We start from the raw sequence: 26,632 nt of genomic DNA on the forward strand, positions 1-26,632 counted from the left end.
GGCGTCCCGGTGCCCCCATCACCGCAGAGGGGGGCAGCAGGGCTCCCGGCGTGTCCCCTTCATTGTCCCCCGCAGAGTCCCCGGTGCCCGTCCCCCTTCTCGTGCCGGTCCCGTCCCCCCACCCCCGGCGAGGCGGGTGCGGGGGGGCCGGGGGCTCCGGTCCGCGCCGCGCGCGGCGGCGACACAAAGCGGCTCCCGGCGGCGGCGGGGGGGTCCCGGCGCGCCCGCGCTCCCGGTGCCGGCCCCGCCATGGCCAAGTGGCTCCGGGAGTACCTGGGCCGGGGGGCCCGGCGCTCTCCCCCCCGCCCACCCCAGCCCGACTACAGCGGCGGCGAGCGCCGCCCCACCGGCACCGGGAGCGGGGCCCCCCCCGGCGGCCCCCCCGGCGCTGTCCTGCGCGGCCCCGCTGCCTCCCCCCGGCACCGGCTGGTGCGGGTGGGGGGCGCGGGGCCGGGGGGCGGCCCCCGCCGGCTGGAGCAGGTACGAGCGGGGGACACGGGGGACACCGGGGCGCGGGGGGGTGGGGGGCAGCGAAGCAAGACCCGGAGGAACGCGCGGGCACCAGGGTTGGGGGGTGAAGGGACCGGGTGGGTGCAGCGGGGAGGGGGGGCTGGGGCGAGGAACCGGGGGGTACCGGGGAGCAGGACCTGGGTGGGGGCGGAGGAGTGCGAGTGGGGCAACTGGGAACGAGCGGAGGGACTGTGGGGCAAAGAGCGGGGGGGCACAGGGGGGATGGGGGGGGAGGTGGGGAAGGGGGCTTGAGGACCCAGAGGGGCTGGGGAGAAGGACCGGGGGAACCGCGGGGGACCGTGGTCGGGAACCGGGAAGAGCCAAGGGCTCGGGGGGCAGCAGGGCACCCCGGGGAAGGACCTGGGGACACGTTGCGGGGGGGACGACACTGGAAGGGGGCTGGGGGCGGTGGAGTCACTGGGAGAGGGGGAAGGGGTCCGGGGACAAAGGGACCCGGTGGGAGGGAGCGGGGAAAGGACCGGGGACACCCACATCAGGGGCTGGGGGAGCCTCCAGGGTCCCGGGGAGGGGACCCAGGGGCTGGGGACCGGGGGAGGGGGGGCAGTGGGGGTCGCGTCCCACCCGGGGTCCCACCCAGGGCGCCCCCCCGCAGGGCCCCGGTGAGAGCGAGTACTCGGAGCCCTTTGAGGGAGAGCAGGACCCGGCACCCGAGGGTGGCTGCGAGGAGCCCGGTGAGGCCACAGGTGGGTGACACCCGGGCACCCCCCAGCACCCAGCCCCGCGGGTGGGGGTCCCACGGCCAGGGGGCCTCCCACCCATCCCGGCCTCGCTGCCTCTCCCGGCCTTGCCTGTTCCCAGGGTGCCCCCAGCAGGGCGAGGGCCGGCGGGCGAAGCCGCGGCGGGGACCCCAGCTCTACGACACCCCCTACGAGGAGTGGGAGACGGCAGGGGAGGGTCCGGGGGTGCCCACCGCCCGGGAGAGCCGCCTGCCCCGCGACGACGAGCGCCCGGCCGACGAGTATGACCAGCCCTGGGAGTGGAAGAAGGATCACATCTCGCGGGCATTCGCAGGTGACAGCATCCCGGGGGACTGAGTGTCACCCCAGGGTCCCCCCCAGCTCCTCTGGGTACCACTCCTTACCCCCAGCATCCCCCAGCAGCCATGGGTGCCACCCTGGGGTTCCCCAGCCCTGCATCCCCCCAGCTCCATGGGTGCTACCCCGGGGCCCTCCAGCCCCATGTCCCCCAGCTCCATGGGTGCTACCCCGGGGTCCCCTAGCCCCACATGCCACAGCTCCACTGATGCCACCCTGAGGTCCTCCAGCCCCACGTCACCCAGCTCCATGGGTGCTGCCCCAGGGTCCCCCAGCTCCCATGGGTATCACTCCCGCCCCCTAGCATCTCCCGCACCCCTGGGTACCACCCTGGGGTTCCCCAGCCCCACATCCCTCAGCTCCCATGGGTGCCACCCAGGGACCCCTGGCATCCCCTGTCACCTGGGGATAGCACCCCTGGGACCCCAGCATCCTGTGGCACCCATGGATATCATCCCAGACCACTCCTGGCCCCAGCACCCACCAGCACCCATGGGTCCCACCCCTTGGGGGCAATGGGAGACCACGGCAAGGCAGAGGTGGGGACATCTGGGACATTCCTTTGTGGTCTGGCACTGAGAGGTGCCCTCCAGCAGCAGGCAGGGGTGCTGGAACCCCACAGTGGGGTGACACCCCCGTTTGTCCCCGCAGTGCAGTTTGAAAGCCCTGAGCGCTCCCCCAGCCTGTCCCGGCAGCTGCCGCGGCCCCCCCGCCCCCCCCCAGGTGCCAGGCCAGGCTGCCCCCCCAGCCCCAGGCACGTGGACACCTCGCTGCCCCTGGAGAAGCAGGCGTGAGTCTGGGCGGGTCCCTCTTCCATGGGGTGGCATCAGCATCCCAGTCCCGCATCATGGTGTGGAGGCAGCCCTCAGGGGTGAAGGGTCCACCACAGATGGGTCCCCATGGGGTGGAAGGTGCCCAATGACATGGATGGGTCCCCAGAGGGTGGAGGGTGCCCCATGGGGTGGTTGGCCCCTTTGATGTGGTTGGGTGCCCCATGGCATGGATGTGTCCCCATGGGGTGGTTGGTCCCTTTGACGTGGTTGGATGGCCCGTGGCACAGATGGGTACCCCATGATATAGGTGTGTCCCCATGGGGTGGAGGGTGCCCCATGGTGCAGGTGGGTCCTGGGAGGGCCCCAGTGCTGTGTGCTGGGGTGATGCACACAGGGTGCCACATGCCACCACACAGCTGGTACCATGGCCCCATTGGGCGGGCAGGCGCCGAGACGCTGCTGGCACTGTGCCGCGAGGGCAGCTTCCTCGTGCGGGACTGCGAGACCAGCCCCGATGACTACTCGCTCTCGCTCAGGTGAGCGCAGGGCTGGGGTGGAGTGGAGGGTGGGGGGCACAGGGACAGCCCTGGGGACAACCTAGGCATGGGGGGCATCCTGGGTAGAGGGGCTGGGCTGTCAGCATGGTGCTTGCATCCACATGCTGGCGTGTGTTCGCGTGTTCCCCAGTGACGCACGTTGACATGCACCTGTGTGTGCAAGGGGTGGCCGTGCCCTGCGCTGCGGGCCTCAGTTTCCCCTCCCCACCTGCAGGAGCAGCCATGGCTTCGTGCACGTGAAGCTCACGCGAACACGGGAGCAGCACTTTGTGCTCGGCCGCGCCGGAGCTGCCTTCCCCTCGGTGCCCGAGGCCGTGCGGCACTACACAGCGCGGGCGCTGCCCGTCCGCGGCGCCCGCCACCTCTCCCTGCTCTACCCCGTGGCTGTGCAGCCCCTGTGACCCTCCCCAGCTGTGCCCCCTCCCCAGTCCTGCAGCAAAGCCCTCCCATTAAAAGCCGATGTGCAGCCCCTGCCCGCTGCGTGCTCTGCGGCATGTGGGCATGGTGACGCTCTGGTCCCTCTTGAGGCTCAACTCTATGGTGCCTCCGGGGGAAGGCATGACACCCTCAGGCAGGACGATGTGGTGGCCCTGCCACCGGTCCCATCCTGGTCCCAACACTTGGGTCCTGCCCTTGTGCCCACTCCCACCGTCTCCCCAGGAACCCAGAGGTCCAGGTGAGGTTGGGGGGTCCAGATGAGCCCCTATCCCCCACCAGGGGACAAAGCCTGGAGGTGGCACTACCTGGGGTCACCCACCATCAACCGCACACCAGCTCAGCTGCATGATGGGGGGGCTGGTGCCATCAGCCCCCCCAGCGGAACCATGGCGGGGGGAGCAGGTGCTACATGCGCGGTCAGTGCAGGCTTTGCATGCTGGCATGGGACGAGGCCGTGGGACCACCGAGTGGCTCCCTTGAAATGGGGGGGCCCCAGCAGCCTGCCGCGTCCCAGCCACATGCTAACCCCCCAGCACACCGGTATGAGCTGCTCGTGCTCGGTGGGCAGGTGGGGGGCAGCGGGGGGGCACTGGGTGCTGTGCAGATGACAAGCAGGGTGGCAGGGTGCTGCAAAACCCCTTTTTGGGGGCTTTTACTGCAGAAAGGCAGAGCTGGGGGGGGTGCCCTCCCCAGCTGGGCATCGGCTGCACACTGGGATTGTCTCAGGGCTGGGGGGTGGGTGGGAGGCCCTGTGCCCCCTGCAGCCCCCCTGGTATGTGCTGGTGTCCATCACTGTGGCAGGCGGTGGCAGCTTTGCGGGGCGGTGGGGGTCAACACGTTCAGGCAGATGCCCGTGGTCTGGGGGGGGCAGTGGGTGCCGAGGGGAACAGGGCTGAGCATGGCCAGCCTTGTTCCCCCCAAGACATGACGCAGTGGCTGGCACGGCCGGGGGGCTGAGGGGGGGCTATTGGGTGCCCCCAGCCCTGGGGGGTGCCTGGGGTGAGCCCAGATGAGCGGGCAGGGGGGCGCGGGCATGGGAGTGTGTGTGGTGGGGGGACACGGGGGTATTTGGGCACGGGGCAGGGTACAAGGGTAGGTGGGCGGGGGGTATTTGGAGGGAGAGGGGCTTGGGGGTGTTTGGGAGGGGGTTAGGATGGGCGGGGGGCAGAGAGGTGCAGGGGTAAATGGGGAAGGGGCATTTGGGGAGGGGGCACCTCCTGGCCTCAGAGTGGGCTTAGGGCCCAGCACAGCCTCACAGGGAGAGCCGGGGGGGCTCTGGGGACACCCCCCCCGGGGCGGCGCGGGGGGGCCCTACCGGGACAGGGGCCCGCACCGAGGGTCTCACCCGCCCCTTGCCGGGGGCGGCGCGGGGCGGTGTGTGTCCGTCCCCGGACTACATCTCCCAGCATGCCGCGGGGCGGGCCCACGCCCCCAGCGGGCGGGGCCGAGGGGCGGGGCGGCGGCGCCGCTCCCCCTTTGTTGGTGGTGGCGGGGCCGAGCGGCGGCGGGGCCGGCCCGGTATGGGCGACCAGGTGGGGCCGGGCCGGGCCGGGCGCGGCGGGGAACGGAGCGGGGGGCGAGGGGGGAGCCGCGGAGGGGAGAGGGAGGAGAAGGAGGAGGAGGAGGAGGAGGAGGAGAAGAGGAGGAAGAGGAAGAAGAAGAAGAAGAAGGGGAATGGAGGAAAGATGAAGGGAGGGATGGAGAGGGAGGGAGGGAGGAAGAGGGGATGAAGGAGGGAGGGAGAGAGAGAGAGAGGGAGGGAGAGAGAGGGAGGGAGGGAGGAAGGAAGGAAGGAAGAGGGGCTGGAGAAGGGGGGCTGGAGGGAGAGGGGCTGGAGCGGATGAAGGTCTGGAGGCAGGAGGGATGCGGGGGTTGAGGGCGGCGCGGGAGGGAGGGGTGCAGGGCTGCCCCCCCGGCTGCCCCCCCCGGCTGCCCCCCCCCCGCTGCCCCCCCCCGCTGTCCCCCCCTGCCCTTGTCGCTCTCACACACACACACACTTGCCAAGTCATCCCGCTCCCGCCATGCCCGCTGGCTCCCGGCGCCTGGCACGCCTGGGCCTGGCGGGGTGGGGAGCCGGGGGGGGCTCAGAGGGGCGGGGGGGCCGGGGGGCACTGACGGTGGGTCGGGGGGGCCGGGCAGGAGTCTCTGCGGAAGATCATCACCACCTTGGCCGTGAAGAATGAGGAGATCCAGAACTTCATCTACTCCCTCAAGCAGATGATGCAGAATGTGGAGGTACCAGGGAGCCCCCGCCCTCCCCCTGGGGACCCCATCCCCGGCACACACGGGGGTCCCACAGCCGGGGGGGGTGGCCCCCGCTGACGCCCCAGGCGTTGTGACCAGGCCAACTCGTCGCGGGTGCAGGAGGACCTGGAGAGCGAGTTCCAGTCACTGTACACGCTGCTGGACGAGCTGAAGGACGAGATGCTGATGAAGATCAAGCAGGACCGCGCCAGCCGCACCTACGAGCTGCAGGTGGGTGCCCACCCTGCATGCCCCCCACTGCCACCGGCACCCTCGCCCACCGCTGCTTCTCTCCCCTCCACACCAGGCCCAGCTTGCGGAGTGTGCCAAGGCCCTGGAGAGCTCAGAGGAGCTGCTGGAGGCGGCCAACCAGGCCCTGGAGACAGCTAACCACCATGACTTCCTCCAGGTGCGTCCCCACCGGCGTGGGGGGATGTCCTCGTCCAGCTGCCCCCCATGCTGGGGGTGTCCCGACCCCCCTTCCCCCTTGCTGGCTGGTTCATGCCACCCCAGGGCTGCGCTCACCCTGGGTGGGCACCCTCCTTTCTTTCTGTGCCGAGCACTGGGGCAATGCTGGGCTGGCTGTGCCTGCTGCTGGGGTGGCAGGGGGGCACGCAGACCCCCCGGGTTATCCCCGGCCTGCCCAGAGCTGCCCGGTGCCCCCTTTCTCCTGAGACAAAGGGACACTGGGGGCATCAGGATACTGTGCCATGGGGGTGCTGTGGCCTTGGGGTACCACAGTGGGGATGCAGGGATGCTGTGCCACAGGGTACCATCGTGGGGATGCAGGGATGCTGTGCCATGGGGGTACCGCTGCAGGGATGCTGTACCATGGGGTACCGCTGCAGGGATGCTGTGCCATGGGGGTACCGCTGTGGGGATGCTGTGCCATAGGGGTACTGCTGTGGGGATGCTGTGCCAGGGGGTACTGCTGTGGGGATGCTGTGCCAGGGGGTACCGCAGCAGGGATGCAGGCATCCTGTTCTGCTGGGCACTTCAGCAGGGACACGGGCATGCTCTGCCATGCTGGCAGTGGAGCGGAGGTCCGGGCATGCTGCACCGCGCTGGCTCCTGGCACTGCTGTCTCACTTGCTCTTTTTTTTCCTCCTCTTTTCCTCTGCGCTCACAAGGCTGCCAAACAGATCAAGGATAGGTACGGCACCCCCGTGCCCCCAGCCCCACTAACCCCCAACATCCTCCCGGCCAGGGCCCCACGGCGGGTGGCCCTGTGGGTGCTGGGGTGGCTCTTCCCACCCTTCCCATCTCCCCACGCAGGGCAGGGGCTGGGCAGTCAGGGCTGGGTGGGTGTCTGCTTCCCAGCCTCACTGACCCATGGCCCCGTGTCCCTCGCACAGCGTGACAATGGCACCCGCCTTCCGCCTCTCACTCAAGGCCAAGGTGAGCGACAACATGAGCCACTTGATGGTGGATTTTGCCCAGGAACGCCGCCTGCTCCAGGCCCTTGCCTTCCTGCCAGGTACTGCCCGCGGGTGATGGGGACATGGAGGGACAGGCCACAGTGGGTGGGTTTCTCCCGCTGCAAGGGAAAGGCAGCGCTGGGGGCACAGAGGGCTGTGCCAGCCTGGCAAGGATCTGGCACAGGGACAGGGGTGCAGGGTTTAAGGGCTCTCCTGGGTGCTGCAGGATGAGGTGAGGAGCAGTGGGGGGTGCCAGGCCTGGGGCACCCTGTGGTACCCCATCCAGAGGGTTGAGAAGGTGCCAGGGATGGATGGAGGGATGAGGGGGTTTGGATGCTGTGCCCAGGGGTGCAGCAGGTGCCAGGCTTGGGGTCTCTGGGATCCCACATGTGGGGTCTCTAGGGTGCTGTGCCTGTGGGCCCTTGCGGGTTCCATGCCTGGGGTCCCCAGAGCGCTGAGCCCCTGGGATCTAAGGGCGCCCTGGGGGTGCCTCGGGGTGCTGGGGACACCGTGGCTGGCAGGAGGGCTGCAGTGGGTGGGGGGACACTGGCACAGCTGTTCCTGCGGGCAGTGCCCAGCACCCCCGAGATCGATCTGGCGGAGTCACTGGTGGCCGATAACTGTGTGACACTGGCCTGGAGGATGCCCGACGAGGACAGCAAGATAGACCACTACGTGCTGGAGTACCGCAGGACCAACTTTGAGGGGCCGCCCCGCGCCAAGGAGGACCAGCCCTGGATGGTGGTTGAGGGCATCAAGGGCACCGAGTACACCCTCTCCGGTGAGGGCACAGGGGCAAAACCAGCCCCAGGTGTGCCAGGCTGAGCAGGCACCATGGGTGGCAGGGGGCTGGGGCTGTCCCAGGGGGCTGGGTGGCAGTGCCAGGCTTTGTAGGGGACATGGAGGTTGCCGGTACTCCCCCCATGCCCAGCTTTGTGACCCTTCTGTGCCCACAGGGCTGAAGTTTGACATGAAGTACATGAATTTTCGGGTACGGGCATGTAACAAGGCTGTGGCAGGCGAATTCTCCGAGCCGGTCACTTTAGAGACAAGAGGTGGGTACCGGTGGGGTGGCAGAGCATCCGTCACCCCCAATGTCACCCCATGTTACGCCTTCCCAAGCGTGCCAGGGTCCATGGCCCCTTGGTGCCAGGCGAGGGGGGTGACGCGCTGATGGTGGCTGTCCCCAGCTTTCATGTTTCGGCTGGACGCCAGCACGTGCCACCAGAACCTGCGGGTGGAGGAGCTCAGCGTAGAGTGGGACGCCACGGGGGGCAAGGTGCAGGATGTCAAGGCACGTGAGAAGGACGGCAAGGGCAGGACAGCTTCGCCCGCCAACTCACCTGCCAGGTAATGTCATCCCCCTTGTCACCCCAGCATTGCCCCCCCCCCTGCCCAGGTAATGCCCACCCACCCCTCCTCGCTGGCGTCCGTCTGTCCTAGGGTGGTGCAGTCACCCAAGAGGATGCCCTCAGGGCGCGGGGGCAGAGATCGCTTCACCGCCGAGTCCTACACGGTTCTGGGTGAGAGCTGGGGGCACCCACTGGGTGCTGGTGGAGACCCTGCAGGCACCCGGGGGTGCAGGTGGGGGCATGGAGCAGAGGAGAGGGTGGCCCTGGGGGCACAGGGGTGATGTAGGTGGGCGTGGGGCACCCAGAGGGACCTGCGGGGCTGGGGTCAGGATGGGGCACCCATGGGTGCACTAGGCAGAGCCGTGCCCCGTGCCTGCAGGTGACACGCTGATCGATGGTGACGACCACTACTGGGAGGTGCGGTACGACCGGGACAGCAAAGCTTTCGGCGTGGGGGTGGCATATCGCAGCCTGGGCAAATTCGACCAGCTGGGCAAGACCTCGGCCTCCTGGTGCCTCCACCTCAACAACTGGCTGCAGGTCAGCTTCAGCGCCAAGCACGCCAACAAGGCCAAGGTGCTGGACGTGCCCGTGCCCGACTGCATCGGTGTCTACTGCAACTTCCATGAAGGTGGGTGCGGGATGGGGTGACAATCAGGCAGCCTTGGGGGTGGGCACAGGGACTGCCACCAACATGGGCACCGCCAGCACCAGCTGGTCCTCCACCATGGGCATTGCCACCACCACCATGGACACTGGCATGTCCAGCACCACCACGGGCATCAGTATGTCCATCATGGACATTGCCACCATCATGGGCACCAGCGTGTCCACCATGGGCTCCAGTGGTGTCCATCGCTACTACCATGGGCATTAGTATGTCCACCATGGGCATTGCCACCACCATCATGGACATCAGCATGTCCAGTGCCACCACCATGGGCACCAGCGTGTCCACCATGGGCACTGCTACCACCATGGACACTGTGCTAAGGGTCTTCAAGTTCTGTGCACACCCCCCACGCCCACCCCTGTGCCCACAGGGTTCCTGTCTTTCTACAACGCCAGGACCAAGCAGCTGCTCCACACCTTCAAGGCCAAGTTCACGCAGCCAGTGCTGCCTGCCTTCATGGTAAGGGGTCAGCAGGGCTGGGCAGCGCTGTGGGGCTGCCGCTGGTGGGGTTCAGCCCCCCCCAAGCCCTGTGCCCCCCCAGGCAAGCCCCACTTCTGTGCCTGCAGGTCTGGTGCGGCAGCTTCCACGTCTCCTCGGGCTTGCAGGTGCCCAGCGCGGTGAAATGCCTCCAGAAACGCAACAGCACAGCCAGCAGCTCCAACGCCAGCCTGCCCTAGAGCCGTGCCCCCCGCGGGCACCCCCCAGGCGAGAGCACTGAATGTACCCCCCACCCCCCCCATCCACTGCACTGGCAGGGCTGTGCCAGCCCCTGGAGCTGGGGTGCACCAGCACCCCCGGCCCCGCCAGCTGACCCCCCCACTCTGTGCCACCCCCCACGTTGCTGGCACCGGGCTGGGCACGTCACCCCTCGCCATCGAGAGCTGCTTCTGGCCTGAAGAATAAACTGGGATGTAGGTGTGACACGGCCGTGGCTGGGGCACGGGGCAGCGGGGGGCACCAACCCCGGGGGGGGGGAGGGGGAGGGGGGATTTGGGGGTGGGTCCCGGTGCCACCCCCATGGCACAAGGAGCTGGGACGGTGCTGAGCAGGGCAGTGCCTTTGTTCAGGATGGCACCTGGGGTGATGCCCCCCCTTCCAGTATATGGGTTGGGGGTCCACTGCTGCCCCTGGCTGGGCTGTGCTGTCTGCATCCCCCCTCCCCCGGGGGTGCCTGGGCCGGGGGGGGGGGGGGGGGGGGGCTGGGAATGGCTTTGCCCTGGGGGGGGCTACTGCTGCCCTAGCTGGTCCCTGGCACGAAGCAGGGGGGGCAGCCAGCGGCCCCCCTGTGCTGACACCCGTCAGTCTGCAATGAGAGCTCGGCGCAGCTGCAGCTTCTTGGCAAGCTCCTCCGCCATGCCTGTGCCTGGGGGGGGCACTGCCTGGCAGGGAACCCCGGCAGCTGGGCCCCCTCCCATCCCCCAGCCGCTGACCCCAGAGGAACCACCGTGCTCATTGCCCTCTCCCCCGCCAGCCAGTGACAGCACCCAGGCGGTGACAGCACCCAGGCGGTGACAGCACCCAGGCATCTGGATCCTGCTCCCCCCCCCACCCTTCCCCCATCCCCAGCGCTGGGACCCCCTCACTGTGATTGTGGGGTGGCAGCAGGGCTGGGGGAGGCAGGCCGGGCACGGAGCTCTGGGGGTCTCGCTCACCTACAGAGAAGGTCAGAGGTCTACATGGGGACACACTCCCTGCCTCAGTTTCCCCCAGCCCAGCTGGCCTCACCCTGCTCATTCATGTAGGTCAGCTCCTCTGAGAATGGCCCCAAATGGGGGGGGGAGGTCCTCCGAGCCCCCCCGGGGGCTGCAGTACAGAGTGATGGGGGCTCAGGAACAGCTTCAGCACATGGGGGCAGCTGCTGGGCTGGGGCACGGGGGGCAGCCAAGGGGGCTCACACACACCTTCCCCCCGCCCCTGGTCTTCTCCCTGTTCTCACCATCCGTCTCCACGAACTCGCAGAGTGGGGCGGGGGGGTGTCACGGACCCCCTGCCTGCCCCTGACACCCCCACTCCCCCAGACCTCCGTGCCAGGCTGTGACACCCCGGCAGTGATGCCCACCCCCAATCCCATCTGGCAGGTGCCCCCCAGCCACCGTTACCACTGCCACCGCCGTCCTGCCAGACCCCCGACCCTGCTGAGCCCCCGGAGCCCCCCAACCCGCGGGCTGTGCTCCCGCTGCGGGGGCTGCAGGCTGCCCCCAGCCGTGCCACCCTGGCCGTGCCGGTCCCCAGTACATCCCAGTGAGAACGAAGCCCCGCCCGCCCATCCCCTGGCCCACCCGACTCACTGGGGCAGCGGTGGCTCGGGGGTCCTGGGGGAGGTGGTGGGGGTCCCGGGGGTGGCCTTGCGGTCCCACTCCGCCCCCTCCGGGAGCTGGAAGACGTGGCCGGGCAGCAGCGCATCGGGGGGGGGCACGACCACCGGGACCCCCCCCTCGGGGCCAGCACCCTGTGCCCACCTCCGCCATGGTCAGGATGAGTCCCCGCCACACCTGCGCCTCCCAGCTCGCCGTCTGCGGGGGGGACACACAATGACCCGCGAGGGTGGCCTGTCTCCTGCACCCTCTGTGTGTCCGCAGCCTTTCCCTCATGCCCCCCTCCCCCGCCTCTGCATCCCCCTAAGCCTGCCCCCTGCCCCCATAACCCTGTCCCCGCTTCTGCATCCCCTGCACCCCCGAATCCTGCCTCCTGTGCCCCCCAGTGTCCCCTTGTCCCCTCAGTCCCCAAACCCTGCACCCCGCACCCCCCCCCGCCACTGTACCCCCCTGAGCTGCCAAGCCCTGACCCCCCCAACCTGCACATCCCCACCCGTGCCCTCCACCGTGTCCCCAGCCCCCTCTGTCCCCCAACACCCACCCAACACTGCCCCCCCCCCCGGTCCCCTCCACGTCCGTCCGCAACCCTGCGCCCCCAGCGTCCCCCGGTGCCGGTGTCCGTCAGTCGTCGTCCCCCGCCCCGTGTGTGTGTCACCTCCCCCGGTGCCGGTCCACCCCCCCAACATGTGTGTGTGCCCACCCCCCCCGGCCCCCGGTGCCGGGTCCCTCCCCCCCCCCCGGTGTGTGTCGCCCCCCCGATTCCGGTGTCCCCCGTCCCCCCTCCCCCCGATGTGTGTGTGTGTCGCCCCCCCGGTGCCGGTGTCGCTCCCCCAGGCGGGGCGGGGCGCGCGGGGCCGCCCCATCACGTGGCGCCGCCGCGCGCACCGGGGAGGCGGGAGCGGCGCGAGCGCAGCATGGCAGGTAGGGGCGGGGGGCACCGGGCACGCACGGGCACCCCCCGGCCGGGGACGCGCGCACCGTGCGCGCACACGCACACACGCGCCCCCGCCGCCCCCCGGGGTACGCGCCCCCGCGCACATGCACCTGCGCGCGCGCGCCTCCCGCACACACGTGTGGCCCCGCGCGTGCTCACAGCCACCCGCACGCGGGGCACGGGCACGCGGGACCCTGGGCGCGCGCCGGGCCCGGGCCCCCGCGGGTGGGGACAGCCCCGCCTCCCCGCCCCTCCCCCCGCCCCCCCCCCCGGGCTCCCGGCGCCGGGGGACACGCGGGGCTGGAGGGACGAGCCCCTGTCCTCTGTGTGCCCTGGCCCCAGCCGTGGCCCCACGGCCCCATGTCCCACACCCATGTCCCCTTGTCCTTTGTCATCATGTCCCTGTGTCCTCACACCGCTGCATCTCCCCCCCGCCCGTGGCAGTGTACCCCATCCCCCTGTCCCTGTGCCCACCCCCTGCTGTGACCCTGTGTCCCTGCATGCTTGTGCCCCAACATCCCCATGGCATCATCTTCATGTCCCCGTGTCCCTGTGCAGCCCTGTCCCGGTGTCCCCACCTGCAGGCAGACATGAGGGGGGGACACCCAAGGGTGCTCTTGGAGGGACACCCAGGGGTGCTGCCCCCAGGGAGGACCCCACATGGCATGTGTCCCCCCCGCAGCGCTGGTGGCCACGTCCCCCGGTGGGGATGAGTGCCTGGAGGAGGACGAGGACGAGCTGGAGCCGGGGCTGGACGAGGTGGAGGCCGAGCCGGAGGCCGGGAGTGGGGCCAAGGTGGCAGGGGACACCCGGGGGGCCGTGCTCACCCGCCGCGGCATCACCCTCCGCGTCCTGCTCCGCGATGGGCTCCTCGAGCCGGCCCGTGGCGTCCTCTCCATCTACTACCTGGTGAGCCTGACCGGCGCGGGGACACGGGGTGGGGATTGGGATGGGGGACAGCGCACAGGGGACAGGGATGGGGGACAGGGCACAGGGGTGGGGGACAGGGATGGGAGACAGGGCACAGGGCACAGGGATGGGGGACAGGGGACAGGGATGGGGGACAGGGCACAGGGGTGGGGGACAGGGATGGAGGACAGGGCACAGGGCACAGGGATGGGGGACAGGGGACAGGGATGGGGAAGAGAGATGGAGGACAGGGTGCAGGGACAGGGGTCGGGGGACAGGGGACAGGGACGGGGGACAGGGCACAGGGCATGGGGATGGGGCACAGGGCACTGGTGGGTGCCCCCCCCGGCTCACCCCACACTCCCCAGGGCAAGAAGTTCGTGGGGGACCTGGGGGCGGACGGGACCATCACGTGGCAGGAGACGGGGCAGGTCTTCAACTCGCCCAGCGCCTGGGCCACCCACTGCAAGCGCCTGGTGAACCCCGCCAAGAAGTCGGGGTGCGGGTGGGCGTCCGTGCGCTACAAGGGCCAGAAGCTGGACCAGTACAAAGCCGCGTGGCTGCGCAAGCACCAGCCCAACGTGCCGCCTGCCGAGGAGGTGGGTGGGCTGCCCCCCCCAGCCCCCTGCCAGGGACCCCCAGTGTGGGTGGCAGGATGGGTGCCAGCCCTGTGCTGCCGGCAGAGCCTGGCCAGTGAGGGCGAGGAGGAGGAGATGCCCGAGGATGAAGAGGAGGAGGCGACGAGGGAGGGTCGGGCGCCTGTGCCGGAGCTGGCGGTTACCAAAAAGCCGGAGGAGAGGAGCAAGAAACAGCAGTGCAAGAGCCTGGCGGAGCCGGCGGGGACGGGTAAGGTGGCACGGGGGTCCCGCGGGACCCCAGGCAGCCCGGCGGCGGTGACGGGGCATTGTGCTTCGCAGATCACGGCCCCCCGGCGAAGCGGTTGGAGAGCAAACCCCGGGTGCCCGTCCGCTACTGCACCCTGGGCACCCGTGACTCGGCCAGGTAGGGTATGACAGGGACCCCAGCCCCACGGGTGCCACCCACAGGCGCAGGAGGGGCTGGGGGCAGCGGTGGCAGAGGGGTTGCGGCTCTTCCAGGAGCCCCCAGACCCTGGTGGAGGTGACATCGTTCGCCGCCATCAACAAGTTCCAGCCCTTCAACGTGGCCATTTCCAGCAACGTCCTGCTGCTCCTGGTGCGTCCCCTCCCCGGGGAGGGGAGGACAGGCTGGGACAGCTCTGATGGCGCTGGGGACACCTGCAGGGAGGGGGAGTCATCCTGTGTACCCCCCCTGTCCCGGTGTCACTTTGGGGCCAAACTGTTGATTTTAACCTTTTCCTTTAGGACTTCCACAGCCACCTGACGCGGAGCGAAGTGGTGGGCTACCTGGGGGGGCGGTGGGACACCAACACACAATGTAGGTAGCGGGGTGGGGGGGTCCCCCCTTGCCCAGCCCACAGCAGAGCCACCCACCCCTGTGCCCGCCCCCCCGCAGTGCTGACGGTGCTGCGAGCCTTCCCGTGCCGGACCCGCCTGGGCGATGCCGAAGCTGCCGGTGCCGTGGAGGAGGAGGTAAAGCAGCGCTGGGGGGTGTGGGGGTCCCGGGGGACCCGTCCCCACGGCACCTGCCCACCCCAGATCTGCCAGAGCCTGTTCCTGCGGGGGCTGTCGCTGGTGGGCTGGTACCACAGCCACCCCTTCGGCCCCGCACTGCCCTCCCTGCACGACATCGACGCGCAGATGGATTACCAGCTCAAGCTGCAGGGCAGCGGCAACGGCTTCCAGCCCTGCCTGGCTCTCATCTGCGGTAAGCGCCCAGTCCCCACCATGCCGGGGGTGCTGGGGCTGCGGCCCCCCCGTGTCAGCCCCACCTCTCCCTCCCAGGACCCTACTATCATGGCAACCCCGGCGTGGAGTCCAAAATCGCACCCTTCTGGGTGATGCCGCCGCCAGAGGTGGGTGGCTGCCGGCCCCGCGGGGCAGGTATTTGGGGTGGGGGTGGCCCCAGTGCCGTGGGGTGACCCCTCTGCGCCGCTCCTCTGTCCTCCAGCAACGGCCCAACGACTACGGCATCCCCATGGACGTGGAGGTGGCTTACATCCAGGATGGCTTCCTCACCAACGATGTCCTGCAGGAGATGGTGAGCGTGGGGTGGGGGCCCTGAAAACCCCGTCCAGCCCAGCAAGGACCCCGGCCCCATTGGGGGCTGGCTGAGCTTCTGCCACCCATCGTCCCCCTCCTGCCCTTAGCCCCAGTGACGGTGACAATCCCTCCTCCATCCCCACGGTGCTGCCGAGGTCTGGGTGCCGGGCGGGAGGCACGTGCCCAGGCTCAGGGCAGCCCCGGTGCCTGCAGCCCCTCTCTCCCCCCCACCCCAGACGCTGCTGGTGGAGTTTTATAAGGGAGCCCCCGACCTGGTGAAGTTCCAGGAGCTGTGGAGTCAGGATCAAACCTACCTGGACAAGCTAAAGGTGAGTAGGGGTCTTCCTCCGCTGGGCTTGGGGGGAGGGGGGCTGGAGCTGGAGCTTGAGCTGTGGCCACCCCAGTAACCGGGCTGCATCCCCATCTCAGGGCTCCCTGGCGTCCCGCACCCCCAAAGACCAGAGCTTCACCCACGTCCTGGAGCAGATCTACAGCCTCCTCAAGCTCAGCAGCTGAGGGGCTGGGAGCCCCCCCTTCGGTTCGGACCAGGTGCCTTCCCAGCAGCCAGGGCTCGGCTCGGCAGCCCCCCCCCAGCCCCAGGGGCTCACCCAGCCCTGGCGTGGGGCAGCACTGCGGGGACACCGCATCGCCTGCTGCTACAGGGGGCTCACCTGAGGGGTCCCGGGACCCCGCTGGCTCCTGCCCTGCCCCCACGGGGCAGCGGTGGAGGGGAGGGTGGTGGTGGTGGTGGGAGTCTCGGCTGTTAAGTTGTTTGTGGAAGTGGTAGTTGATTAAAGAGCAGTTCCTGAGAGGCGGCCGGCGTGTGGCTCCGCTGGCTCGGGGACATCTTGCTGGGATGGTGCCGGTGGCCTCATGGGCTGCAGTCACCATCCAGCTGCCTGTTTTGGGGGGCTGAACCAGGGGGACATTGATCCAGGGCTGCTCCTCCAGCCCACTGTGCCCCCCCGCAGCCCTGTCTCGCAGCCACAGAGGACGCAGTCATTAGAAAGAAGAAAACATTTAATACTTTCATTCAGAGATACAAGTCGAGATTTGTGGGTCATCTTTTTTTTCCCCTAAAAACCAGGAGAAACCATTACAAAAAACCCAAACCATCTAGCAGGTTGTCCCAACTGACAAAACGCATTTCAATCCACCTGAGCAGGAGCCAGTGTTCCCAGGATGTGACCCCTGTCCCCACTGGGAAGGGGACAAAGGTGAGGGCCCTGGGGGCACTGGTCCCTTGGGCTCCCTGTGCTGTTGGGATCAAGGGGGGAGCTGCCTTGTGCCCCCCCAGTCTGGGACTGGGGTCACTGGTCAGCCCGCTCGGAGCACAGTGTGGCAGGGGACCGGACACACATTGACATGCACGGTTAAAATCATTAAAAAAGGGCTGTGGAACTGTAACGGGAGCCGGGAACAGCAGGGACAGGGATGTGCTGCAGCATGGGCCTGGTGCGGAGCTGGGGCTCAGCCCCCGGCCAGGTGAGGAGGAGGAGAGATGCTGGAGCCCGGCCAAGGCTGAGGAAGAGGGAAAGAAACCACTTTTCTAGCAAGGAAAACCACGGAGTCAAGAGAGATGGGGCGAGGGCTGCTGCTGCCAGACCCCAGCCTGACCCCCACAATAAGGAAGACGCAGGGATGCCTGGGGCTGGCAGAAGTGGCGCTGAGATGTATGATACCTTTTCCCACCAAACACAGTGGCCGAGGGGCACGTTGCCCACCCCCCCCCAGGAGGGCGGCTGTGGGGCAGAGACAGGGGGCACAGCAAAGGCACGTGAGGATCAGCCGAGCTCCAGTCCCACAGCCACAAGCCCTGGTCCTGTGGCACGGGGTGCTGGTGGCTCCCTGGGGATGGTGCAGAGCCTCAGAGAGGAGACACAACCTACTGTGCCCCATGGTGGGCAGACCCTGGGCTGCGGCCCAGCTCCCACCACCCCCAAATTATCCCCCAACTCTGACAGACTCGGTGTAGAGTTTGTAGTAGGAAAAGCCCAAGGTCCAGATGCAACCTGGCCTAAAATACTTAAAAATCAAGGGCAGAAGGGAGCAGCCACCCCCTTTGGAGCTAAGCTCTGCAGGGAGGGGGCACAGGGCCAACAGCAGGCAGGGGACATCCTTGCTGTGTCCCTCTGGGGCAGGCAGGGACTGCACAGAGCCCCCAACAGGGCTCAGCACCCGCACCGCGGGGCTGGCTTAGTGTTTGATGGGTGGTGTAGTGTTGCTGTGCCACGGCATCCCTCCCCGGAGCCCCCAGGAGCGAAAGAGCCAGGTCCTGCATCGGTGCTGGGCTGCAGGGAGGCTGGGCACCCGTGGGGGAGGGGTAGTGTCAAGGTCTCACCCCTCGGTGATGCTGGGGGTTGCTTTGTCCCCTGCCACTGTGCCACACGTCTCCGTGCGCTGATGCTCAGCGTGAAGGACGCATCCTGGCTCTCCCACCTGGCTCATCCGGATGCTTGACCCAAAGGAAAAACAAAAACTGGACAGGGAGAGGCCTGTGACAATCGTACAGCTGGGGGGGGGGGGGGGGGGGGGGAGACACACCTGGCAGGGCGCGCAAAGTACCGAAGTTCAAGCACCAGAAGGACAAAAAAAAAAAAAAAAAAAAAAATAAAAAAATTAATTAAAATAACCAAATTCAAGGGGCTGGGGGGGGGCCATTTGACCCTTCTGGCTTGTTCCCTGGTGGCAATCTCGCCCCGAGGTGATGCAGAGATAGCACGGCCCCACCGCCAAGGGCCGGTGTCAGGATGGAGGTGGAATGGAGCTCGGCCCGCGCCGGGAGCGGGGACAGGAGCCATGCCGTTCACTGAGGTAGCGGAACCAGCACTTCCACGTAGTTGAGGGGGAAGAAGCCCGACTGGCCATTGATCATGCCCTCGTACCAGTTCTCGTCGATCTGGTTGGTGAGGGTGATGACGTCCCCTTCCTTGAAGCCCAGCTCACCGTCGTTCTCAGGTTCGAAGTCGTAGAGAGCCTTGCAGCAGGGCTGGTCCAGGGGGGCTGGGGGGAGAGGCGAGGGGCAGAGGTGAGCCGGACCCCCACACACCATCCCCTCAAGCCCCCAGCTCCGCCGATGCCAGGGATTCCTGCCGGGGATCAGCGGCTCCGCCAGGGCCGGGCTCGCACAGCTGGTTTCACAGCCCAGCTCTGCCCTGCGCGGGGAAACTGCCCCTTCGCCCTGCCCTGCTAGAGCACTAACTCAGCACGAACCCCTCACCGGCTTTCAGCCCACAAGCTCCTCTGCTGTCTTGCTCCAACCACCTCCTTTGTGACCTTCTCCCAGAGCAGCCCCCTGCCCCCAGCCCCCCATCCTGCCTGCTCCTGCTCCGAGCTGAGTTCCCACCGCCACGAGACCACCACGCTGGAAACCAGGCGGTGAAAAGCCACGTTTGTCCCCAGAGATGAGGGAAGCTGCTGGGTCAGACATGAGGACATGGAGGAGGACCCCGGGGGTCCCTCTGCTTTACAGGGGTCACCTTGAGTCTGAGGGCGACGGGAGGGAGAGGACTGCCCCTGCCTCCCTGGGCACAGGGCTTCAATTAGCAGCTCGGTGCTGCATGCGAGCCCCCCCCCCCCAAAAAAAAAAAATGGGGAGAAACCCGGTCTTCTTCCCCCATCTCAGCTCCACGATTTAAGCATCAGACTTTCTGACTGCAAAAGGGATTTTTTTGTAGCCGGGAAAGCTGCTGCTTGCTCTGTCTTTGTGCTAATGTTTTGTGATGAGCAGGCACTCGGCTTTGCACCTGCAGGGATCCTGCTGGAAGGGGACCAAGCGAATACAGACCACCAGGGTCTGCAGGGCCCCCGCTCCCCTCCCCATTGCCCTGTGGCTCTGCACTAGCACTCTCCCAACCAGGGCAAGGGGAACAGCACGAAGAGCAGCCAGCACATCTGCTCTGCTGAATACCCACAGCAAGAAAGGACCAAGCATGAGAAGAGAACTCGGAAAACACTGAAAGTGGCAGCCAAGCAGATTCACGGTTTTGAAACAACTCCCCAAAATACCAGGCTGGTCCCACCACTGCGGCTCTTTCCCTATACCAGGCTCCTCAAGTCCTCCTGCCTCCTTGCTGCGCCACCACGAGCTTTCCCCACCGCAACGGCTCTGAGCCACAGACCCAGCCTGGCCTTGGGACCCCAAGGGGTCCCTTCAGCAGGAACGCTGACCCACGGACCCCACGTCATCCCAGGAACCCATCCGAGGCTCCCTGCTGCCCAGCTGGGACCACCAAACCTGCTCAGCATGCTGAGGCTCTGCCTGCTCCCCCCAGCCCTCAGCAGCGGGGTACGAGGGACAGCACGAGTAGGGGTGGGAGAGATCCAGGCTGGGTGCTTGGAACAAGAGTGGGGTAATCCTCAAGGTGTCTGATGCCTCATGGAAAAGCATCTGATCACTGTGGCCTCACGCAGGACATGCCTGTGTGATGGCAGCTGCTACAGCTCCTCCGGGTGAGCGACGACCCCAGCTTTGGCGTGGTAAATACCAGTATAGCGTGGCTGTTTTAATTTGGGGCTTAGCTTAAGGCTTAGCTTAGCTTAGCTGTTCTGCTGGCCAGGCTCAGCACGGAGGTATTAGCGGCTCCAAGCAGCAGCATCACGGAAGGAGAAGCGAGGAGGGATGGGGAGAGATGGTCACACATCATGCAGTGCAGAGGGAGGAAACTCACGGATACTCCTGACGGAGGCCCGGGACGGCTTGTCGGATCGGAAAGAGGAGGAAGCTGCTTCCAAACAAAAAGAGACATGCTTAAACCAACGTGAACTGGAGAGAGGGAAAGGTAGGGCCCAAAGGGAGGATCTGTGAGGAGAAACAGGGCAGCCCACATGCTGTGTTAGAAACCTGCCTGCCTCGCTGGGACCAGGGAGGGACAAATGCAGCATGATGGAAGACAGGGAGGGAGCGAGAGATGATTCATTTTTGCTGTCTGCCACTGCTGGCACTGACCGGGCACCACACGCCAAGTGGCCTGGGCTGCAGACCCCGCTGGGACATCCCCAAGCCAATATAACAAAGGCTGCTGAGCCCCAAGAGAAAACAGCCCAAGTCTAGAGGCATTTCTGACGTTTTTCAGAGCCACCAGCTCATGCAGGCACATCCAGCACACCAGAAACATCACTTCCAGGCAGAGCAGCTCCCCTCCAGCCCCAAGAGGCTGCTCCAGAGGCACCCGTGTGCGCACGCAGGGGATAACTTTACCTGAGACTTTGGGGGTAGGATTGCAAGAGAAGCCCCCGTTAGATTGGTCAGTGTCTCCAAAGTCGTATGTCTCCCTGGGTTTGGGCTTGTACTCCCGCTTGGGACGTGAGGAGGCCTCCCTCATTCTGGAGGAAGGAAAAGAAATGTGGATAAAGTGAAATGTGAAACAGAATATGATGAGATCAACGTGGTATCTATCCTCCTCAGTGGCCATGCAAAGTTGCAAATTGGTTTGTTGCCAAGAATCTGCACAACACACTGCACTGGGGTGTTCTGAAGATGGATCTTGCCCAGGGTTTGGGACCTTGCCCTTGGAGAGGGCCACATGCCCCAGGCTTCGCTAAGGCATCCCAGGCAGTTCAGGCCAGCAGAGGACACCCGTGCTGCAGTTCGAAAGCTCGCATTTGGCAGGATCCTCCCAGTTCTTCTTAATTCAAACCAGACCCAGCACCCACTCAGCAGTTTCTTCCACAAGGGAAGAACAGCAGTGCAGCATTGCCAAATCGCCCCAAGAAGCGGAGAGGCTGCCCTGGCTCTGTCCAAGCCACCCTGTGCCACGTTGAGGAAAGCACGTCCCCGGCTCCACAGGGCAGCCCCAGATGCAACGAAGCCATCTCTCCTTCCTTGGCCAGGGCTTGGGAAGACGCTTGCTCAGGTTTGACAGGGCAGCAAGAAGAACGACTGTGCGAGTCACGGCAGTCGCGTGAAACAGCTCACTCGGTATTTCAACAGCACCCCTGTGTTTCTTGGCACCTTGGCAGCAACCACACATTCCCCACGGCTGCTGCAGAGGTCAGGCACTCGAGAGGAGCAAGACCAGGCAGCTCTCTGGCTCTCCCTGCTCTGGTGTGCCAGACGCCTGTCTGCCTTTCACCAACTCCTGTGGCTCAGAACTCCAGAGCACAGGTGGTGGGATCTGCCAGGAGACCACCACGCAGGGAGGAGGGAGAGCAGGGCTTGCTGGAAAACAAGGGTTCTGGTGGGGAGCTCACAGAGCCTGGCTTTAACAAGGTGATGGAGGTGTTCTTCCACTGGCCTGTGGCCACCACATCGTCCCACCACGTTACATTCACCTCCTGGTCTTCAGAACTACCGGGAGCCCTGGACAGGGCCACGACCATGTCCACTGCCCAGGTACGCTCCTTAACCGCAGCTGAAGCTCATGGCACAGAGACTCTAGGCTAGGCAGTTTCAGGTGACACAGGGTGACAGCTGAGCCATCTGCTCCAATAGCACGATGCAACTTCTGACTCGATCCCGGGTCTGGCCACGAGGCACTTCGTGGGGGGCACTCCCATGCTCAGCACCCCCAGTGCCAGGAGCTGTGAGCGCTGCCATGAAGGGGATCCCACCCTTCTTCACCCCTGACGAATTCACCTCCAGCCGCGCCGGGAGCAGCGCCCCCAGATTCAGGCAGGGCTCAGCCCAGCAGAGGCGAGCTGCCCGTGGTGCAAGCACGGAGGTTTTGTTTCAAACGTCAGAATGTGCCCATGACTGAAAGCACGTTGTGCAGCTGGCATCGCTCCCTCCAACCCAAAGGAGGTCTGGATTGAAGCTCTAGCGACTGCAGCTTTACCACCAGAGGACTGATTGAGGGGGAGAGTCAGGTATTTACAGACAAGCATCACAGGGAGAGCTTGTGGCTGTGAAAACTGAGAGTGCCTTCAGCACCCTGGGACTCACCTGCGTTTGAGTTTTTCCGCAAGCTCATCCAGGATCTGCACTGCCTGCCTGTGGTAGTCCAGCTGGGCGTCCACCAAGGCTGAGAGCTGGCTCACCTGCTCGATCTGCGAGAATCACACCAAGGTGGGATGAATGGCTCTCCCCAGCTGAGAACAGGAGACTCCTGCATTGCGCATGGGGGCTGAGACCATACCGGGGAATGTGTACGAAGGGCAACTTCCCTGGGGAGATGAGGAGAAGGCTTGGGATTTCAGACACCAGAGGTCGGGCACTGGCTGAGCTCAGCAGGACAGAGGGCACCTCCTACCGCACTCTGGGCTTTGCTAGCTGTTCAAATCCTCCCCAAGTAAGCTGCATTACCTGCCCAAACTCTCTCGCACCAACACACTGAGAAGAGACCCACCTGGTACAAGCCACAGCCTCTCCTCTGGCCAAGGGCTTGATCAGGAATGAGAGACTACAGAAAGGATAAGAGGCCTGCCAAGCCATGTGCTGGGCGCTCAGATCTGGGTTTTCAGAGAGCAAAACCACACTTGCAAGAACAAGAGTGGAAATCAGCGTCTAACTTCTGCGTCCCTCGAGAGATCCCACCCTCGTGTACACAGGAACATGCAACCCACCCGGCAGCTCGCAGCCCGGGGCAGAGGAGCCCCATGCACTCACATCAGTTTCTAGGAGGTTGTGCATACTGGTCTCTGCTACTTCCTTGGACTCTTCAAATTTCTCCATGGCCTGTCGAAGTTCCTCATCGGGGATTTTGCCCTGTCGTTTCTTCTTGTAGTCAAAGTCCAAGCGTCTGCCTTCCAGCTTCTTGAGATGGTGCTGGAAGAAGACGGTTATGAACAGTAAAGGAAAAGAAGGAAAAGCCAGAGACTGGCAGCAGCCAAGCTCTCCCGCTGGGAAGGCAGCTCTAGTTACAGGCCAACTTCATTCGCTTCAGAAACCTGATCTCGGAGCACACACGTCTGTGGCTCCCACCTTTGTTCAGACTCCGGAGAGGCTCCAGGATGTGATGGAGAGCTGCATGGCAGGGCTGCTGCGAGGCAGCAGGGAGGAGTGGACCATCCGGACTCAGTCTGGCAGAGGATTACTGCTGCGGAGGCTTATTACTAAGAAAAAACCCTCAACAAATTGGCACGGTGATGTGACTTCACCCTCTTCTAGCCGAGAGCTGGAGGAAAACACTGCAGGAAGCAGCCCGGGTCTGTTCCCCTACGCAAGCCTTTCGGCAAGATGAAGAGCTGGCCCGCTACTTTCAGCTCCCCAGGAGCAACAGGGATCTCTGGAAATCAGGAACTGGGATGCAGGTTCTGCACACTGCATCCCCTGACTGCTTAGGGCAGAGCTGCTTAAATCAGCGCTATGGCAGCCTGCAGAATTGGAGTACGGGTAAGTACTAGTACTTAACAGCAGTTGGCGGTTATTTTATCTGGGCCACCACTGTAAGGAAAACTCAGTCGAGAGTGCTGCCTTGGGAATTAACAGCTTGGGATGGATCCTATTGCAAAGCCTGGCCCGACTTTGCAGTCTTGTCCCTGCAACAGCACATGGGAGTTACCAAGCTCCATGTCTCCCCAGCGAGGCACCAAAGGGCCTTCCTGAGATGCTGCATAAGAGACCTAGAAGGAAGCTTGCTCACAGCTTGGAAGTTATAAAACCCAGGCTACTAACAGAACAGAGCCGACAGCTGTAAAGTTTAATGCCAAGCAGCCCAAATGTAACAGGGCTGGGAGCTCACAGCACAATGAACCAAACCCAGCAAGGCCAGAAGGCACATTGGGACGTACTCCCACAGCATCCTCCATAAAACGTGGCAAATGGAGAACCACTGAAACCTGCGTCCAGCCTTATGAGCTGCTCAGGAGCAGCAGCAGCAGCAGTGCTGAGCAGGGAGGAAATACTAGTGACCCCAGCGAGTCCCAGCGAGAGAAGGCACGCACAGGGCAGGCGAACAGACGTGATACTTACACGAGTCCTTGGTTCCCACCATGACAGAGCAAGCAGTTACATGCACTAGTAGCCAGAAGAGGCCAGAAACGAAAGAGATGAGGAGGAGAGAAAACAACTGAGGTATTTACCTGGATCTCTTTCAGGTCTTTGTCACACAGGTTCTGGAGGGGATCAATAAAATTTTGTTTGACTTCAATATCCAGCGAGTCCTTCACTTCAGCCAACCGCTTCATAGATTCACCAGCATCAAGAAGCGCATCGCCTTCGAGTGAGAAAAGGAAGGGAAGAGAAGAGGAGAAGGGAGAAGGGGCCAGCCAGTTAAACAGAGCTGAAGTCTGTGGCGGCTGCATGCAGGGCCATTCTGCCAAGACACCCAGCGAGTGCAAGCTCCGTCCCCTGTCCAACGCCCCCGTATTTTTCTATCTGGAGCAAATCCCCGAGCCTGGCACGGAGTTGAGTGGTGCCCAGCGTGAGAGCAGGCAATTGCCTGTTGGTATTGACTCCACACAAGACACTTCACTAACACACTTCATTTTTTAACTCTGAAAAACAGGAACAATCTCTACGACTAGAAGAAGGAAAAGGTAAAAATATTTTCAAAAGCAGTATTTTTAAGCTCCATGTTAGCTCAGGGAGTCACTGAACTGCTAATTGGCCCTGCAGTGCTTTAACCTTGCTTTGCTCCTTGGCCACTGCTGGCAAGAGAAGCCCAGGGCAGGGGCGCATTCAGTCTGATCCAGCCTGGCTATCCTTATGTTCAGACAATTTTAAGCCCAGAGTGCTCTGACCAACTTTTCAGGTTTCCCCAGATGCTGGCAGCAAACCTGCAGCCTTTTCTCCCTTTTAGACACTAACCTGCACCTGGCCAACCTCATCCCTTCTCCTCCGCTCTCAGTTAGAGAGCTCAAAGTTGCTCATTGAAACCTATTTAGTTTCATGCTTTTCTAAGGCTCCTGCCACAATGACAGTTAAGCCAGATGGACTTGAAGCAAAGCATATTTCGTCTTGGCTTTTTATTCCACTGGAAACCATTTATAGATTAAATTATTCCTGTGCAGCTCTGGCGAACCAGCCATTTCAGCACTACATCAGCACAGGGGAATACACCAGCGAAACAGAGGGTAAAGTGAAAACATCACTCTGCTGTCCAGCTGGAAAAATAAATATAAAAGAAGAGTTATTTCAATTGTGATAACCCTAGATAACCTGTCCTAGGGAGGGATGCGGTACTAGCACAGAAATTTATCAAGTTAAGTGTTCCTTATAAGAGAGGCTATTAAAGGAAATCAGGTTTGGTGTGTTCTAAAAACTTCCTTCCCCCTTGCTCTCTGTAACAACTGCGGTTCCTACAAGCCAAGAGAGATATGCAGGGCTCCGAGTTGGCCAGAGGCATTCTCAAGAATCCTTCGTCACTCCTACAAAGTGGCCAGAGCTTTTTAATTTTCCTAAGGCAAGGCGGCTCCTCCCTGCGCTGGAAGCCATCAGACAGCTGTGCACTGTACCAGGTCTGTCACGTGCACAGGCTGATGTTTCAGTAGATTAAAATTGATGTCACTGAAGAACTTCACCCCCCTCCTCCCTGCAAGTCACACGTGGTTATGAGAAATTGCCACGCAAAAAAAGATTTCTTGACTACCGCCTCCCTATAGCAGAGCTCTAGCTGGAAACTGCACCATAAAACTCCAAATCTCGCTCGATCTACTTTCCACATCACCATTGTTCAATTTACAAGCAAGGAAGCATTTTTTCCTACATGCAAATTTATCTCAGTGTTTAATAAGAAAGTATTAAGAGGTGGTTTTGCACATGATGCCATGGATTGGACACCTGGGCTCTGCTCGCCCCTTCCCTGCCGCCCTGGGTGGAAGTCTTTGGACGTCTTTTAAGAGCCCTCAGTACCGTTAGGTGATGCAAAGGGTCACACAGCCCTTCCAGAATTTAGAGTAACAGCTTGGAAATCTGGCAGCAGCCTTTGCCACCTCATCTGCACGCTCCTAGGGGGAGCTGGCCTGACAGGACACTCACCGAAGTTGGAGTCCTCACCCAGCTCCTTGCCGTATCGGATCATGCTCTCCCCCAGCAGCCCTTCCGATTGCGGGTAGCCGGGGTTCTTCACCTGCCCGCGGATCTTCGACATCGTGTTGAGCATGGTTAGCTTGGCTCTGGAAGCTGGCACAGAAACAGCCACAGCCGTGTTTGCAATTACTTGGACTTGCCAGCAGCAGCTGGCCACTGCCAACTTTTTTTTTCCTTCAAGCTACACCCAAAGCCAAGAAGCCCTATTGTCTTCATCTACCAGAAATATCATTCACTACAAAAGGAGAAGTTTCTTTTCCAAGACAGCAAGCAAAAATAGTTCCCCAAACTCGCCAGTGAAGGCCAAAGGAGTTTCCCCAGCCCTCCCATAGTCCCTGGAGCGCTCTCTGAACGAGCTGGTTGGAAGCATGCAGGACAGCAGGCTTCAGAGGTGATGCCTACGA

The 26,632-nt window shown here is 64.1% G+C and overlaps 6 protein-coding genes across 14 annotated transcripts in view; 3 read left to right on the plus strand and 3 right to left on the minus strand.

Moving 5' to 3' along the window:
* Positions 1-11,821, minus strand: part of LOC308061894 (heterogeneous nuclear ribonucleoprotein M-like) — a 48,190-nt gene extending 36,369 nt beyond the window's left edge. The window contains exon 1 of one of the 2 annotated variants that reach the window (XM_080382544.1): positions 11,817-11,821. The gene's annotated coding sequence lies outside the window, so the exon portion shown is untranslated. The remainder of the gene's footprint in view (positions 1-11,816) is intronic. The other variant, XM_080382543.1, reaches the window with a different exon arrangement.
* Positions 1-26,632, minus strand: part of TIMM44 (translocase of inner mitochondrial membrane 44) — a 109,371-nt gene that overhangs the window by 62,284 nt on the left and 20,455 nt on the right. The gene's annotated exons all lie outside the window — the stretch shown is intronic.
* Positions 155-3,391, plus strand: SHD (Src homology 2 domain containing transforming protein D). The gene is made up of 6 exons (XM_080382577.1): positions 155-480; positions 1,124-1,214; positions 1,330-1,542; positions 2,217-2,355; positions 2,755-2,874; positions 3,110-3,391. The coding sequence occupies exons 1-6, from the start codon at positions 250-252 to the stop codon at positions 3,294-3,296; spliced, it is 981 nt and encodes a 326-aa protein (XP_080238703.1). The 5' UTR covers positions 155-249; the 3' UTR covers positions 3,297-3,391.
* FSD1 (fibronectin type III and SPRY domain containing 1) lies at positions 4,726-9,941 on the plus strand. 4 transcript variants are annotated; one of them, XM_080382549.1, is made up of 13 exons: positions 4,726-4,851; positions 5,473-5,568; positions 5,677-5,808; positions 5,885-5,986; positions 6,708-6,730; positions 6,933-7,054; positions 7,567-7,776; positions 7,952-8,050; positions 8,186-8,345; positions 8,439-8,518; positions 8,727-8,978; positions 9,391-9,479; positions 9,587-9,941. In XM_080382549.1, exons 1-13 carry the CDS (start codon positions 4,741-4,743, stop codon positions 9,695-9,697), a joined length of 1,587 nt encoding a protein of 528 aa, XP_080238675.1. In that variant the 5' UTR covers positions 4,726-4,740; the 3' UTR covers positions 9,698-9,941. The 4 variants fall into 4 exon arrangements, with proteins under 4 accessions (XP_080238675.1, XP_080238676.1, XP_080238678.1 ...); XM_080382550.1 differs by having other exon boundaries at positions 5,698-5,808; XM_080382552.1 differs by having other exon boundaries at positions 4,775-4,865; positions 5,698-5,808.
* Positions 12,167-15,968, plus strand: MPND (MPN domain containing). 3 transcript variants are annotated; one of them, XM_080382555.1, is made up of 13 exons: positions 12,167-12,256; positions 12,952-13,178; positions 13,547-13,777; positions 13,862-14,024; positions 14,096-14,180; positions 14,276-14,372; positions 14,522-14,594; positions 14,673-14,749; positions 14,816-14,984; positions 15,062-15,132; positions 15,228-15,317; positions 15,556-15,648; positions 15,749-15,968. In XM_080382555.1, exons 1-13 carry the CDS (start codon positions 12,250-12,252, stop codon positions 15,833-15,835), a joined length of 1,470 nt encoding a protein of 489 aa, XP_080238681.1. In that variant the 5' UTR covers positions 12,167-12,249; the 3' UTR covers positions 15,836-15,968. The 3 variants fall into 3 exon arrangements, with proteins under 3 accessions (XP_080238681.1, XP_080238682.1, XP_080238683.1); XM_080382556.1 differs by having other exon boundaries at positions 14,825-14,984; XM_080382557.1 differs by lacking the exon at positions 15,749-15,968 and having other exon boundaries at positions 15,427-15,557.
* SH3GL1 (SH3 domain containing GRB2 like 1, endophilin A2) overlaps positions 16,322-26,632 on the minus strand; it is a 29,845-nt gene continuing 19,534 nt past the window's right edge. The window contains exons 4-10 of one of the 3 annotated variants that reach the window (XM_080382563.1): positions 26,178-26,321; positions 24,281-24,414; positions 22,866-23,024; positions 22,203-22,306; positions 20,520-20,644; positions 19,990-20,046; positions 16,322-18,322 (exon numbers count right to left, since the gene is read on the minus strand). In XM_080382563.1, the coding sequence (XP_080238689.1) occupies positions 18,126-18,322; positions 19,990-20,046; positions 20,520-20,644; positions 22,203-22,306; positions 22,866-23,024; positions 24,281-24,414; positions 26,178-26,321 (920 nt within the window). In that variant the 3' untranslated portion in view covers positions 16,322-18,125. The remainder of the gene's footprint in view (positions 18,323-19,989; positions 20,047-20,519; positions 20,645-22,202; positions 22,307-22,865; positions 23,025-24,280; positions 24,415-26,177; positions 26,322-26,632) is intronic. The other 2 variants (XM_080382564.1, XM_080382565.1) reach the window with 2 other exon arrangements.

This window comes from Falco punctatus (assembly GCF_963210335.1).
Source record: "Falco punctatus genome assembly, chromosome: 4".
NCBI lineage: Eukaryota > Metazoa > Chordata > Aves > Falconiformes > Falconidae > Falco > Falco punctatus.

Coding starts and splice junctions, on each gene's coding strand:
- SHD (XM_080382577.1), top strand. CDS start 250: ATGGCCAAGTGGCTCCGGGAGTACCTGGGCCGGGGGGCCCGGCGCTCT. Junction 1,215..1,329: donor GGAGCCCGGTGAGGCCACAG/GTGGGTGACACC, acceptor GCCTGTTCCCAG/GGTGCCCCCAGCAGGGCGAG. Junction 2,875..3,109: donor GACTACTCGCTCTCGCTCAG/GTGAGCGCAGGG, acceptor CCCCACCTGCAG/GAGCAGCCATGGCTTCGTGC.
- FSD1 (XM_080382549.1), top strand. CDS start 4,741: ATGCCGCGGGGCGGGCCCACGCCCCCAGCGGGCGGGGCCGAGGGGCGG. Junction 5,987..6,707: donor ACCACCATGACTTCCTCCAG/GTGCGTCCCCAC, acceptor TGCGCTCACAAG/GCTGCCAAACAGATCAAGGA. Junction 7,055..7,566: donor GGCCCTTGCCTTCCTGCCAG/GTACTGCCCGCG, acceptor TCCTGCGGGCAG/TGCCCAGCACCCCCGAGATC.
- MPND (XM_080382555.1), top strand. Junction 13,179..13,546: donor TCCTCTCCATCTACTACCTG/GTGAGCCTGACC, acceptor CACACTCCCCAG/GGCAAGAAGTTCGTGGGGGA. Junction 14,373..14,521: donor GCAACGTCCTGCTGCTCCTG/GTGCGTCCCCTC, acceptor CTTTTCCTTTAG/GACTTCCACAGCCACCTGAC.